General features: G+C 54.6%; 3 protein-coding genes across 3 annotated transcripts; 1 reads left to right on the top strand and 2 right to left on the bottom strand.

The window, feature by feature from the left end:
• Nucleotides 1–49: 49 nt before the first annotated feature.
• Nucleotides 50–7,107, bottom strand: ENH_00083730 (hypothetical protein, conserved; the record flags this gene model as incomplete). The annotated part of the gene is made up of 10 exons (XM_013583468.1): nucleotides 50–85; nucleotides 1,452–1,682; nucleotides 2,039–2,135; nucleotides 2,424–2,557; nucleotides 2,644–3,145; nucleotides 3,777–3,973; nucleotides 4,883–5,034; nucleotides 5,307–5,846; nucleotides 5,994–6,626; nucleotides 6,906–7,107. 10 exons carry the CDS (start codon nucleotides 7,105–7,107, stop codon nucleotides 50–52), a joined length of 2,724 nt encoding a protein of 907 aa, XP_013438922.1.
• A 1,808-nt stretch (nucleotides 7,108–8,915) lies between these two features.
• On the bottom strand, nucleotides 8,916–13,323 carry ENH_00083720 (hypothetical protein, conserved; the record flags this gene model as incomplete). The annotated part of the gene is made up of 12 exons (XM_013583467.1): nucleotides 8,916–9,039; nucleotides 9,184–9,246; nucleotides 9,455–9,533; nucleotides 9,839–9,942; nucleotides 10,042–10,094; nucleotides 10,356–10,438; nucleotides 10,737–10,801; nucleotides 10,919–10,987; nucleotides 11,140–11,536; nucleotides 11,882–11,974; nucleotides 12,195–12,309; nucleotides 12,520–13,323. Coding segments are annotated over 12 exons (2,049 nt in total), but the record flags the coding sequence as incomplete, so codon positions are not given.
• A 708-nt stretch (nucleotides 13,324–14,031) lies between these two features.
• ENH_00083710 (leucine rich repeat protein, putative) lies at nucleotides 14,032–14,229 on the top strand (the record flags this gene model as incomplete). The annotated part of the gene is made up of 1 exon (XM_013583466.1): nucleotides 14,032–14,229. One exon carries the CDS (start codon nucleotides 14,032–14,034, stop codon nucleotides 14,227–14,229), a length of 198 nt encoding a protein of 65 aa, XP_013438920.1.
• Between the last annotated feature and the right edge of the window lie 410 nt (nucleotides 14,230–14,639).

The following is a 14,639-nucleotide window of genomic DNA, read 5'->3' as shown; positions in this document are numbered from 1 at the left end:
CCCACCCGCCCGCCCTACCCGCTGCACCCCAAACCCTAAACCCTAAACCCTAAATCAGCGACTTGATCATATACGGGACCGGTGCCTGCAAACAGACCCAGCAAGTTCCGGAGGCCTTACTCTTTGTCTAGCTGGCGCACCGCTGCAGCTCTCCTCCAAACCCTAAACCCTAATGTTCGAAACCCTAAACACTAAACCCTAGATTTATAAACCCTGGTTCTAAGCACTGGGACTTTCTCCAGGACTCTCCTAGCCTGCGCTCCCGTTATTCGAGGGCCTCCCAAACACCTCCAAGTACAAGGGCTTAGGGTTTAGGGTTTAGGGTTTAGGGTTTAGGGTTTACAATTGAGGGGCCTGCAGCCCTCCAGCTCCCGCTGCCCAGCAGCGTTGAGGTGTACGTACACCGGAGGGAAGAACAAAGAGAAAACTAGGCCCAAACCCTAAACCCTAGCTCTGGCCCAAACCCTAAACCCTAGCTCTGCCCCAAACCCTAAACCCTAAACCCTCGTCCCAGCCTCGAGACAACGACGTTTAACCGGTTCGCTAGGGTCTTCCTAAACCCTCCAGTCGAAACCCTAAACCCTCAAAGCCTAATGCTTGTTGTCGCGGGGTTTCCCTTAATTAGATCAGTTGGTCTTGTCTCTATAATGAACCCCTAGGGGGCCCCCTAGGGGGGCCCCTAGGGGGGCCCCTAGGGGGCCCCCTTTGTGAGGGATTCCACACAGGAGGGGCCCCTCTTGGGGGCCCCCTAGAGAGTTTTCTCTATGGGGCCCCTTAGAAGACTAGCTGTGGGGATAAACCCCGTGGGGGCCCCCAAACCCTTTTTTGGGGCCCCTTGAGGAACCCTTTGGGGGCCCCTCTAGGGGCCCTCACGCAGCGCATTGAGGCCCTCGTGAGCCGTTGAGGGGCCCCCTTTCGTACCCTCAAAAGACCCTTAAAGGGGCCCCCTTCTGCACTGTTTCCAGGGCCCCCTATGGGGGCCCCCAAGCTAAGAAGGCCCACTTACGGGGGCCCCCTAGAAAGTCTTATTAGGGCTAGCACTTGGGTCTCTCTGGGGGGCCCCTACTAGGACAGGGGGGCCCCCACTAGGGTAGGGGGCCCCCCAACTGGGGCTCCCAGGGACCTCCAGTAGGGGGGCCCCCAGGGGCCCCCCTTGAGGGCCCCCAGGGGGCCCCCCTTAAAGGCCCCTAGAGGGCCCCCAGGGGCCCCCGTCTTGGCCATGGGGTTTATAGAGGTAATTGAAAGTTGGGGTATGACTTGAAAAATTAGTTTTGTTTTTCGATAGAAAAAAATATGTATATGAATGTGCACTGGGACTAAGGGTTTAGGGTTTAGGGTTTAGGGTTTAGGGTTTGGAGTTGAATGCATGCAGTTGCGCGGACCCCACTGCGTGGGCACGGGGTGTACATCCACCTGACCAGGTGGGTTTTCTTTTGTGCTTTTAGCAGCACCTGCATATTTATGCTGGTGCTGAAGAAGAAAAATAAATAACAAGTGGAGCTTCTGCTGCTGTCTTTCGTGTCTTGCTGCTGCTGCTGCTGCTGCTGCTGCTGCTGCAGTTGCTGCTGCGGCTGATGCTCCTGCGTCTCCAGCGAGAACAGCAAGGCAGGCTGCTGCTGCAGCGGCGGGGGCGGCGGCTGTTGTTGCCGCAGCTGCAGCTGCAGCAGCAGCTGCTGCTGCTCCTGCAGCAGCAGTTACAGCAGCAGCTGCAGCAGCAGCTGCAGCAGCAGCTGCAGCAGCAGCAGCAGCGGGGAGGTGCTTGCTTGCTCGAGGGTTTATAGAGATGGCGTTGGATTAGGGTTTTGAGGTGTATCCTCAGGGGTCCAGCCAGGCCGTAGGGGAACAACTTTGATTTGCCGGGCTCTCTGAAACAAACAAACCCTAAACCCTAAACCCTAAACCCTAAACCCTAGCGCTAGTACAGCATCCCTCACCGCCTCTGCGGGCCAAAAGCCTGGCCCAAACCCCTTCTCTGAGGACTCAGGCTTTACGGTTTAGGGTTTAGGGTTTAGGGTTTAGGGTTTAGGGTTTACGGTACCTTGACAACAGTGCAAACTGCCCGAATTTCCGGCAGCAGCATTAAGTCTTGAAGTTTAGTGCAGCTGAAGACAGTCTGAGACAGCTCCTTTCCAAACCTGCGCGCAAACCCTAAACCCTAAACCCTAAACCCTAAACCCTGATCAAGAGGTGGAGGCACACACTGCAGCTCACAGAGGGACAAAACCCTTGAAGCTTCTGAAACATAACTTGCGCAAGAGCTAACTCGGAATTGTTGAAATTAGGGTTTAGGGTTTAGGGTTTGGCATTGAGTTTGAGATTTCGAGCTAGGGTTTATATTTGTCGCAAGCTGGATGCAGCGAGCTTGCGCCCAAACTTCCGGGTTTAGGGTTTAGGGTTTAGGGTTTAGGGTTTAGGGTTTGGACCTGAGTTTGAACTTGCGGCTCAAGACCGACAGAGGAAGTCCCTGAGGGTTTGCGCGCAGCAGCTCGAGGAGACAACTTTGCAGCTCTTCGATGCTGCTGATGTAGTTTCTGCTGTTGGTCCTTTCTGGCAGCCGCTGCAGCAGCAGCAGCAGCAGCAGCAGCAGCAGCAGCAGCAGGGGAATTCAGAAGCAGCACATCTTGCATAAGTGCACATGCGCACACACATGTATGGTGTCTGCTTTGCTGCTGCTGCTGGAGCTCTGCCGCCTCTGCTGCTGCAGCTCTGCCGTGCCACTGCAGCAGCAGCCGCAGCAGCAGCAGCAGCAGCAGAAGCCGCAGCAGCAGCAGCAGCAGCAGCAGCAGCAGCAGCAGCACCGCCGCCACCACCACCAGCATCAGCACCACCATCAGCAGCCACCCCCACACCCACAGCACCACCATCAGCAGCCACACCCACACCCACGCCCACACCAGCAGCAGCAGCAGCAGCAGCAGCAGCAGCAGCAGCAGCAGCAGCAGCAGCAGCAGCAGCAGCAGCAGGCCTCACGAGCATGGCCTGGACGACCTTTTTGCACTGGTTGATGGGTTTAATGACACTATTTTCGTAAGCCAAAACTTTCCACTTGGAAATGGCCAACTGCACAATGTGGCAAAGTTGGCCCAGAGAAAAAGCCCGAAAAAACGGCAAGTCCAGCCGCCGCAGGAAGCAGGCCATTCCGTAGCTGCAGCAGCAGCAGCAGCAAACACGGATTTAGGGTTTAGGGTTTAGGGTTTAGGGTTTGCGGTTTGCGGTTTAGGGTTTAGGCTCTGCGGCTTGCGCAGCGTCGAATTCGGAGTCCGGAGCACTGGGAAAAGGCACTGCTTTGAATAAACTCGAAAACGCGTTATTGGTCAAGGGTTTAGGGTTTAGGGTTTAGGGTTTAGGGTTTAGGGTTTAGGGTTTAGGGTTTAGGGTTTAGGGTTTAGGCACCGTCCGCCTCCAATTCGGAGTCTAGAACACTGGGAAAAAGCGCTGCTTTGAATGAACTCGAAAACACGTTAATGGTCAAGGGTTTAGGGTTTAGGGTTTAGGGTTTAGGGTTTAGGGTTTAGGGTTTAGGGTTTAGGGTTTAGGGTTAAGGGTTTAGGCACCGTCCGCCTCCAATTCGGAGTCTAGAACACTGGGAAAAAGCGCTGCTTTGAATGAACTCGAAAACACGTTAATGGTCAAGGGTTTAGGGTTTAGGGTTTAGGGTTTAGGGTTTAGGGTTTAGGGTTTAGGGTTTAGGGTTTAGGCACCGTCCGCCTCCAATTCGGAGTCTAGAACACTGGGAAAAGGCGCTGCTTTGAATGAACTCGAAAAAGCTTTCCCACATAAGTGTGGGGTAGGGATCGTTGGGATCGTTTGCATCGATCCAGCCCCGGTGGTCTGGGGGCGGCAGCAGCAAGTAGACCACTGGTTCCCTGCTGCTGCCGCCGCTGCTGCCGCTGCTGCTGCTGCTGCTGCTGCTGCTGCTGCTGCTCAGACAGTCCACCACGCACATGTCTTTCATCTGCTTGTAGTAGCTCAGCTGTACAGACACCGCAGCGAAGTGTGGGGTGTTTCTTTCGAAATAAAAACTATTTAAAATGCATGCAAATGCAACTTTAATTGTTTGTTTCTTTTGAAATAAAAACTATTCAAAATGCATGCAAATGCAACTTTTTTAATTAGCTTTTCGCAAAAAGAAATGCAATTATGAAAAAGTTGCATTTATAATAAACACCCGAAAGACTTGCCTAGAGCGGCGCCAGAGCAAGCGCCTGCAGACGCGTAGACTCTAAACCCTAAACCCTAAACCCTCAACCCTAGACCCTAAACCCTAAACCCTCAACCCTAAACCCTAAACCCTAAACCCTAAACCCTCTCCCTCTCACCCAGACACTAAGCCGCAGAGCCTGAAGAAAGCAGCCGCTAGAAAAGCTAATATACAGTAATTTCTGCATAGACCCTAAACCCTAAACCCCAAACCCTAAACCCTAAACCCTAAACCCTCGGGCTAAATATAAATGAACTTCTAGGCATCCTATTTATGCATTTATACTACTCGCCTCCGTGCCCCCAAACCCAAAACCCTAAACCCTAATCCTAAACCTTAATCCTAAACCCTAGACTCTCTTAAAAATAAAAACATCACAAGTCCTAAACCCCCCGAGAAGAGCCCCGTAGCACGCAAAACCCTAAACCCTAAGCCCTCACTAAACTCTGCGCCCTGAACCCAAACCCTAAACCCTCGACCCCAAACCCTTAACCCCAACCCCTAAACCCTAAACCCTTGCGATGTTGGTGGCCAGCTGCGCGGAGCAGCCACTCTACGCCCTGAGCCCAAACCCTAAACCCTAAACCCTAAACCCTAAACCCTCGACCCCAACCCTAGGCCCCAACCCCCAAACCCTAACCCCAAACCCTAAACCCTAAACCCTAAACCCTAAACCCTTACGAAGTTGGCGGCCACCTGGGCGGAGCAGCCGTTTTCCAAAAGTCTGCCTTTCAAGTTAAAAGCTGTTGGCAAAATTTGATCTCCATAAAGAGACTTTAAAGCCTGCAGCAGCAGCTCGCGTTCCCAGGGGGGCCAGCAGCAGCAGCTCTCAGCTGTACAGACACCCCGCGCAGCAGCAAGCACAGCGTCCGCAGCAGCAGCAGCAGCAGCAGCAGCAGCAGCGGCGGCAACAGCGGCGCCGCGCGCAGCAGCAGCAGCAACAGCAGCAGCTGCGCAGACGGCAGAACGACTCCAACAGCTGCAGCAACAACAGCAGCAGCAGCAACGACGAGAAAGGCAGCAGCAGCAACAGCGAGAAAAACAGCAGCAGCAGCAGCAGCAGCAGCAGCAGATGCAGCAGCCGGGGGGCACTTCAGATGCTCACTGGGGGGCGCCGACTGCCAAGGGCGGTCTCTAGCGGTGCGGGAGGGCTTGCTGCTGCTGCTGCTGCTGCTGCTGCTGCTGCTGCTGCTGCTGCTCTTGCTGCTGCTGCCGTTGCTGTTGCCGTTGTTGTTGCGGCTGCTGCTGTTGCTGCTGCTGCTGCTGCGGAGTCCAGAGTCGCGGGGCCCGAGACTAATTATGTCTTCCAGCAGCAAACGCTGGTGTGGGGTGGCGCGCTGCGCTAGCTGCCGCAGCGCAGCAACAACTCCTTCGAAGCACATGTCTTGCTGCTGCTGCTGCTGCTGCTGCTGCTGCTGCTGCTGCTGCTGCAGGAAGCAGCCTAGGGAGATATGGGTGGGCCCCACAATGTTCTCCACGAGCTCTTCGACGCGGCGCTTCATCTCCAGGGATTCCTCATCTTCCTGCTGCTCCTGTTGCTGCTGCTGCTGCTGCAGCAGCAGCAGCAGGTGCTGCTCCTGCTGCTGCAGCGGGTGCAGAGAGGCGGGGCGCGCGGCGGGCTGCAGCAGCAGCGCCTCCACGTCTGCTGCAGCGCAGCAGCAAACAAGCAGCAGCTGCTCTGCCTCTTTCGCAGTTGCTGCTGCTCAAAGGAGACACTTGCTGCTTGTCTTTGCTGCCAAAAAAGAATTAAAACTATTCAAATTGTGTCTCCTTTTTGTCTTTTTAAACTCACCATTTTGCTGCTGCTGCTCCCCCAGTTCGCTTCCCAAGAGACACAGGAACTTGAGGCCCTCAGAAGGCTCTTCCTGCTGCTGCAGCGGCTGCTGCTGCAGCAGCTGCACCAGCTGCTGCTGCTCCTGCTCCCACAGCAGCTGCTGCTCCTGCTGCTGCTGCTGCTGCTCTGCTGCCTGCAGCGCCACATTGCCTAGGCCGAGGAGACTCTGTCTCAGCTCAAAAGACACATGTGTTGTGCTGCTGCTGCAGATGGTCTCCGCCATCCAATAGCTGCTGCTGCTGCTGCTGCTGTTGCCGCTGCTGCTGCTGTCGTTGCTGCTGCTGCTGCAGTCGTTGCTGCTACAGTCGTTGCTGCTGCAGTCGTTGCTGCTGCTATCGTTGCTGCTGCTGTCATTGCTGCTGCTGTCGTTGCTGCTGCTGTCGTTGCTGCTGCTGTCGTTGCTGCTGCTGTCGCTGCTGCTGCTGCTGTCGCTGCTGCTGCTGTCGCTGCTGCTGCTGCTGCTGTCGCTGGCTGGACTGTTGCTGCTGCAGCTGCTGCACTCGGAAGCTCCCGCCGAAGTTGGGGCGTCTCCTTCTGTCTCTTCTGCTTCTTGTGTCTCTCTTTTGCTGCTGGCGTCTCTTGTGGCTGCTGCTGCAAATAAAAACAAAAGGAGACAAAAAGCTGCTGAGGAGAAGCAGCAGCAGCAAGCAGCAGCGTGTGTCACTTGTCTCCTGCATGCGCTGCTGCAGCTGGAGGCCCTTGCTGCTGCTTCAGTTTGAATCAGCAGCAGCAACAGCAGCAACAGCAACAGCAACCGCAACAGCAGCAACAGCAGCCGCAACAGCAGCAACAGCAACGGCAACAGCAGCAGCAGCTGCAGCAGCAGCAGCAGCAGCTGCAGCAGCAGCAGCAGCAGCAGCAGGGGCCCACCACCGGTGAGTGTCTCCTCTAGGTGAAGATCGGAACGGCCGAAAGCAGCAGAAGAGGCCCAAGGAGACCATCCCTTTGTCTCTCTGTGTTCTTTGCTTCCTCCGCCTCCCCTTGCTGCTGCTGCTGCTGCTGCTGCTGCTGCTGCTGCTTTTGCTGCTGCTGCTGGCTGCATATCCCAGCGCGAAGGCTTGGGAGACACCATCTTCGAAAGACTGCAGCAACAGGGGCAGCGCAGCAAAAGCAGCAGCAGCAGCAGCAACAGCAGCAGCAGCAGCAGCAGCAGCAGCAGCAAGAGAAACAGCAAATTAAGAAGGGTCCAGTGAGCGTAGGAGGCAAAGAAACGGAGAACTCCCCCTCAGGCTCGCTGTGGAAAAGAATTGGCCGAACCCCCAAGGGTTTAGGGTTTAGGGTTTAGGGTTTAGGGTTTAGGGTTTAGGGTTTAGGGTTATCCCTCACTGGTTCGAGTTTGGGGAACGATCACTAGCCGTCCCCTGTGGCGTGAGTTGCTGCTGCGTTTGATGCTGCTGCTGTTGCTGCTGCTGTTACTGCTGCTGTTACTGCTGCTGTTGCTGCTGTTGTTGCTGCTGCTGTTGTTGCTGCTGCTGCTGTTTCTGCTGTTGCGGCGAGGCCCTACCTGTGTTGGGAGGCTGCAAACATAAGCAGCAGCAGCAGCAGCAGCAGCAGCAGCAGCAGCAGCAGCAGGCCGATGTGTCTACAGACCAGAGCCCGGAAAGTGTCCCCTGCTGCTGGCGACAGACAAGCCAAGAAGCAAATGAAGCAGCAGCAGCAGCAGCAGCAGCAGCAGCAGCAAAGAGAAACAAAGAAAGAAAAGAAAAGGAAGCTGCAGGGACAGCAGGAAGCTGGCGAGGGCGCCGAGGTGTACAGACAGCTCTCACCAATAAATAAATACCCAAAAGAAACCTTTAAGGAAAATCTGGCTGAAGAATCTGGAGCTTCAGCACTTAGCAGCAGCAGCAGCAGCTGCTGCTGCTGCTGCTGCTGCTGCTGCAGTGTATGTACAGCCCGAGTGACCACTGGTCTAGCCCTGGGGCGGCGCACACGAGCCCACACACACCGCCTGTCCTTCTTTTGCTGCTTTAAATCTCGCAAATTCTTTTAATTGAAATAAAATAAATCCTTTTTGATTCTGTTTCTCCGTTAATTGGCCAGCAGCGCGAAGCGGCGGTCCAAACCCCTGCGGCGGCCTCGGGCGCGCCCGCGCCACGCCCGGGGTTCTCGCGGGCCGCGCGAGAAAGCCAGCTCCTAATAAACAATTTAATTCTGCAAATTATTTTAAATTAATAATTCTAATTTTAAATTTATTGAATTTAAACGGTTTGGACGGCGCGCACTGCACAGACACCGGAAGCCGCCCGCGCGGTGTATCGACACCGCCGCGCCGTCGCTCGAGCAGGCCAGCGCAGCTCAGCGGAGGCTTTTCAGTCATTTAAATTTAATTTTAAATTAAAATTACAAAATTAAATTACATTTTAATCCATTTCAATTGGTTTTGAGCACTAGTTGGATGCAGGCAACGGCCCCACCCACGCCATCCACAGCCGGGCTGGCCGCTTTGCTACACAAACTCTAAACCCTAGACTCATAACCGTAAACCCTAAACCCTAGACCCTCAGCAATACACCCTTGAGCCCTGCATGTTTGAGAAGTCAGTCCTAAACCCTAAACCCCAGACCCCAAACCCTACATGATGGGCTATGGTCACTTCAGCTCTAAACCCTAAACCCTAAGCGCTAAACCCCCGCTAAACCCCCAAACTTGAACACTGTAGTTCAGACTCAAAACCCTTCACTGCTAAACCCTAAACCCTCAGATCGTCCACCCTAAACCCTAAACCCTAAACACTAGGCGGGAGAACCCTAAACCCTAAACCCCAAGCTACCAAAGTTGCTAAACACGCAAACGGCAGCCACCTAGAGTACAAACAGTTGCCTGCCTCTTTGGCGGCAGACCCAAATTAGGGTTTAGGGTTTAGGGTTTAGGGTTTAGGGTTTAGTAAACGGCGTAGCCCAGAGGCTGGTTGTTGGGGAAATGGCAAAAGGCCTCAATGTTGTTTTTGCGGTGCACATGATGCACGTGGGGCAACAGCCACCCCTCGAACTCCACGTCGATTTCTCTGCAGCACAAACCCTAAACCCTAAACCCTAAACCCTAAACCCTAAACCCTCGATGCCCTCTACAACGTCTTCGCCGGCCCTAGAGGTTAACACACCCCAACGCTCTAGGGTTTAGGGTTTAGGGTTTAGGGTTTAGGGCTCACCGGCGGTCTTGCAACGCGTAGTAGCGGCTCATGCGAACGAACTCGATGCGGGTTCTTCTAGCCCTTCAGACAACCCTAAACCCTAAACCCTAAACCCTAAACCCTAAACCCTAGACCCTAAACCCTAAACCCTAAACCCTATGCACTTCGCTTTTTAAGGCGCCAGAAACACAAAATTAGGGTTTCTGTAGTGCAGCAAAGGCATGGGGTTTAGAGTTGTCCCCCAGAGGGAAAAGTATCGAGGGTTTAGGGTTTAGGGTTTAGGGTTTACTTCATTTTGCTCCACTGCCAATAGGCGCAATTCGCCATGCGAATGCCGAGCCCGCGCACGATCTTTTCTTGTAGACGAACTGCACATCGAACCCTAAACCCTAAACCCTAAACCCTAAACCCTAATCCCTAAACCCTAATCCCGAACCCTCATGTCTCAAGTACAAGCAAGATGCGCAATCCTACTATGAAAACCCGAACCCTAAACCCTAAACCCTAAACCCTAAGCCCTAAGTCTCAAGCAAAAAGCAAGAAAGCCCAAACCCTCATCTCTCAAGTACAAGCAAGAAGCGCAATCCTACTATGAGAGCCCAAACCCCAAACCCTAAGCCCAAAACCCTAAACTCTAAACCCTAAACCCTAAACCCTAAACCCTAAACCCTACCTGCTGCAGTCTTGCTGTTGGTGCCCACGTAGAAACGATCTGCGCTGTCGCAGCACCACGCGAGTCTCCTGTCTCTTTCTAGAATGTCGAAGCAAAGAACCCCTCTGCATGCATGCAAACCCTAAACCCTAAACCCTAAACCCTAAACCCTAAACCCTAAACCCTAAGCTTGAGGCCTCCACACACCGCAGCAAGAGACCCACCGCATTGGATAGAGTTGGTGGGCAATGCGCAGCTTGGTCAGAATAGCACTCAACTGAAAGCCACAAACCCTAGACCCTAAACCCTAAACCCTAAACCCTAAACCCTAAATCCTAAATTCGTAGTTCCATGATATATAAACGTGGCTGCTGCATCGAATTTCTAAACCCTCATTTCATGGCGATCCCCACAAAACAAAGGAAGCCCTAGGGCCCAAAACTCAGACCCCACAACCCTGAACCCCAAGCCCTAAACCCTAAACCCTAAACCCTAAACCCTAAACCCTAAACCCTAAACCCTAAACCCTAATCCATACCTTTTTAACGAAAACTGTCGGGGGTCTCGGGCTCAAAGTGATTTCGATGCGCTGCAGCTGCCGCAGGATGTTTCGTGTATCGTCTGCGGGCAAAACGCCAAACCGTAAACCCTAAAACCTCATACCTAAACCCTAAACCCTAAACCCTAAACCCTAAACGCCTTGCATTAAACCACCGTATGGCCTTTATTTTGGGAGAAGCAGAAACGCTGGGTATTCACTGTGACAAAAGTTTCAAGTCGAAGCCTCAAACCCCAAAGCCCAGGTCCTAAACCCTAAACCCTAATTCATAAATTCCTAACCCTGAGTCCCAAACCCTAAACCCTAAACCCTAAACCCTAAACCCTAAACCCTAAAAGCTCATCCCCTCAGAAAGCTTACGGTCAAGCTGTTCGTAAAGGGAGCGGTCTAGAGTGCGCAGCGCTACTCGGCAGAGAAGAAGTTGCCTGCGCATTGCCAAACCCTAAACCCTAAACCCTAAACCCTAAACCCTAAACCCTGATTCGCTACTTCTTTGCCGCCACGCGCCGAGTCTAGGGTTTAGGGTTTAGGGTTTGCAGCACCTGTGGAGCCGAGCATTTGAAGGACGCGTCCAGAAGGTCTCAGGCTGCGCAGCAGCAAATGCAGCAGCCCTGCAGCAGCAGCAGCAGCAGCAGCAGCAGCAGCAGCGGCACGTCAAGCCCTGAACTTTACTAAGACCAACAGGAGGCCCGCAGCGCTCTAAACCCTAAACCCTAAACCCTAAAGCAGTCCCCTAAACCCTAATTCTTGTGCTGCTGCTCACTTTTCCACAAAGGCCAGCAGCAAAGGGGCCCACTGCATCCCTTCTTGCTGCTGCTGGTGATGCAGCAGCAGCAGGGCTGCTTCTGCTGCTGCGCCCAGCGCGAGGGCGTCTTCCCGCTGCAGCTGCTGCTGCTGCTGCTGCTGCTGCTGCAGCTGCTGCAGCTGCTGCTGCAGCTGCTGCTGCAGCGGCTGCAGCACCGCGGCTGAGTGAATGTCCACATGGGCAAAGGCCAGCAGCAGCCGCGCTGCAGCAGCAAACGGCAGCAGCAGCTCTTCCTGCTGCTGCTGCTGCTGCAACAGTGCAGCAGCAGCAGCAGCAACAGCAGCAGATGGCATCCGCTGCTGCGCAAAGGCCTCAGCAACATCGCAGAGGTCCCAAATATCCCAAAGGGCGGCCGCTGCGCACAAACCCTAAACCCTAAACCCTAAACCCTAAACCCTAAACCCTTAGCCTGAACCCCTGGGTACTGGACTTCAGCACAGACTATAACCACTCACGCGCCCTTTTCAAAACCCTAAACCCTAAACCCTCCTGAGGGTTTAGGCCAAGGGTTCAGGGTTCAAGGCGCAGCCTTGGTTCTGAGTCTTACGCTCAAAACCCTAAACCCTAAACCCTAAACCCTTCACTCGACACACAACGCCCTAAGGCGTAGGCTTTGAAGGCGGGGGCCAAATCTTCCAGCATGAATACCACGAATTAGGGTTTAGGGTTTAGGGTTTAGGGTTTAGGGTTTAGCGTTTACCCTTCTCAGGTCCTATTTGCTGCAGCGCGGTTTGTGCTTCTTCGAAAAAATCAAAATGGAGAAAAGCCAAACGGCGGACAGCTCTACTCACTCCTGAACGCAAACCCTAACCCTAAACCCTAAACCCTAAACCCTAAACCCTAAACCCTAAACCCTAGGCCTTAAACCCTACACAGTTCGCCGACAGCCTAAACACCAGGACTGAAGCTGTGCTGCTGCGGCCATTCTCCCCCTGCAGCAGGCGCCCTCCACTGCTAGGGTCTAGAGTTTAGGGTTTAGGGTTTAGGGTTTAGGGTTTAGGGTTTGGGCTGACGTGGCAGCTGCTGCAGCAGAGACTCAGGCTCTGCTGCTGCTGCTGCAGCAGAACGGCCCAGGCTGAGGAGGCCCCCAAGAACAGTAAACTCGCGCAGGCCAATTGCGAGGCAGCCCTGCAGCGCAAACCCTAAACCCTAAACCCTAAACCCTAAACCCTAAACCCTAAACCCTGAACCTTGCTGCCGAGGTGCGTGAGCGAGAAACGAGTCGAATGCTCGGGACTCGACAGGGAACTAGGGTTTAGGGTTTAGCGTCTGAGAGTTAGGGTTTGGGAACTAGGGTTTAGGGTTTAGGGTTTTGGTGTTGCGGCCTAGCCTCCACACCTCAAGAAGAAGACAGATATGTTCCAGCGTCAGCGGATCCTCGCCCTCGCCCAGGTCCAGCTGCTGCTGCTGCTGCTGCTGCTGCTGCTGCTGCTGCTGCAGCTGCTGCTGCTGCAGCTGCTGCTGCCGCTCTTGCACACAACGCCTCCACAGGGCCCGCAGCGGGCACCAGTCTGCTGCTGCTACGTCTTCTGCTGCTGCTTCTTCTGCTGCTGCTGCTGCATCTGTTGCTGCTGCTGCATCTGCTGCTGGTGCTGCTGCAGCCCGCAGCAGCTGCAGCGGCACTTCCGCCGCAAGCTGCCGAGATGCAGCAGCAACTGTGAAGCGTTTTCTGCTGCTGCGATCTGATCCTGCTGCTGCTGCTGCTGCAGCATGGGTTGCTGCCGCAGCATCTGCTGCCTCCGCAGCAGCTGCTGCTGCATGCACCGTGCGCCTGAAGAAGACTGCTGCTCCTGCTGCTGCTGCTGCTGCTGCTGCTGCTGCTGACCCAGCAGCAGGTGCAGCAGGCACTCCTGCAGCAGCCAGCCACCGTCCCCGACGTTCACGTAGCGGGGCTCCTGCTGCTGCTGCTGTTGCTGCTGCCGTTTCGGTCGTTGTTGCTGCAGTTGCTGCTGCAGTTGCTGCTGCAGTTGCTGCTGCAGTTGCTGCTGCTGCTGCGGCTCTGCAGCGAGAGAGTGGCCCGCTGAGGCAGCGGTGGCCCCACTGGAATGCGTTCGGAGCCAGCATAGCTTGCTGTTGCTGCTGCCGTTGCTGCTGCAGCTCCTGCGGCCTTTGCTGCTGCTGCTGTTGCTGCTGCTGCTGCTGCTGCAGCCGCGTCAGCCGTTAGTTAGTGCTGCTGCTGCTGCAGTCGTTGTAGCAGCATCTGCAGCATCTATATTGAACTGCTGCTAATAGATCTCGGCGTTGCAGCTAGTGGCTTTCTAGAGCAGCAGCAGCAGCTGCTGCTGCTGCAGCGCGAACGAGAACAGCAGCAGCAGCAACTGCTGCTGCTGCTGTCGATGGTGGGCTTGTAATTCGCAGTGGCAAGAGATCTAAAAAAGAATTTAAACCATTTAAAGAGATGGTGCCCTTGCTCTAAAATTGTACCTGCAGCAGCAGCAGCAGCAGCTCTTGCTGCTGCTGCTGCTGCTGCTGCTGCAGTGACCGCATGCTGGTGCATGCAGTGTCTGTACACTCCGGCCATCTAGCCAGCTAAGAGTTGAAATTTGTTCTTTTTGAATTATTAAAAATAAATTCGTTTTATTTAAGTTGGGTGTTTTTGCTTCTGCTGCAGCTCCCCCGCGGCTTCGCTTTGTCTAGCCAGCAGCAGCAGCAGCAGCAGCAGCAGCAGCAGCAGCAGCAGCAGCAGCAGCAGCAGCACTTACTGAGTGTGTAGAGGAGTGGAGTTTCAGAGTTTGTGCTGCGTCTCGTTTGCTTTTTGGCGAGTTTCCAGTTCTTCGCCGGGCCGGCGCGTGCGCAGGGTTTAGGGTTTAGGGTTTAGGGTTTAGGGTTTAGGGTTTAGGGTTTGCTGCAATGGCGGAAATGACCTGCGAGGCGCTTTCCGCGCTGCTGCGCGAAAAGCCAAAAGTCTATTACAGAACAGCAGCACTGAACTCTGTGCTGTACGTACACCGCAGAGGCTTTTCTTCCTTGGGAGGCCTCGAGGGTTTTTCGGGCTTAAAGGCTCTTTACGCCGACGGCAATGGTTTGTGCTGCTGCAGCAAACCCTAGCTGCAGCAAACCCTAGCTGCAGCAAACCCTAGCTGCAGCAAACCCTAGCTGCAGCAAACCCTAGCTCAGCAAACCCTAGCTGCAGCAAGCCCTAGCTGCAGCAAACCCTAGCTGCAGCAAACCCTAGCTGCAGCAAACCCTAGCTCAGCAAACCCTAGCTGCAGCAAACCCTAGCTGCAGCAAACCCTAGCTGCAGCAAACCCTAGCTGCAGCAAACCCTAGCTCAGCAAACCCTAGCTGCAGCAAACCCTAGCTGAGGCAAACCCTAGCTGCAGCAAACCCTAGCTCAGCAAACCCTAGCTGCAGCAAACCCTAGCTGCAGCAAGCCCTAGCTGCAGCAAACCCTAGCTGAGGCAAACCCTAGCTGCAGCAAACCCTAGCTCAGCAAACCCTAGCTGCAGCAAACCCTT

This window comes from Eimeria necatrix, genomic scaffold (assembly GCF_000499385.1).
Source record: "Eimeria necatrix Houghton genomic scaffold, Enh_scaff944, whole genome shotgun sequence".
Taxonomy (NCBI): domain Eukaryota; phylum Apicomplexa; class Conoidasida; order Eucoccidiorida; family Eimeriidae; genus Eimeria; species Eimeria necatrix.
This window is presented reverse-complemented; position numbering and strand designations above follow the sequence as displayed.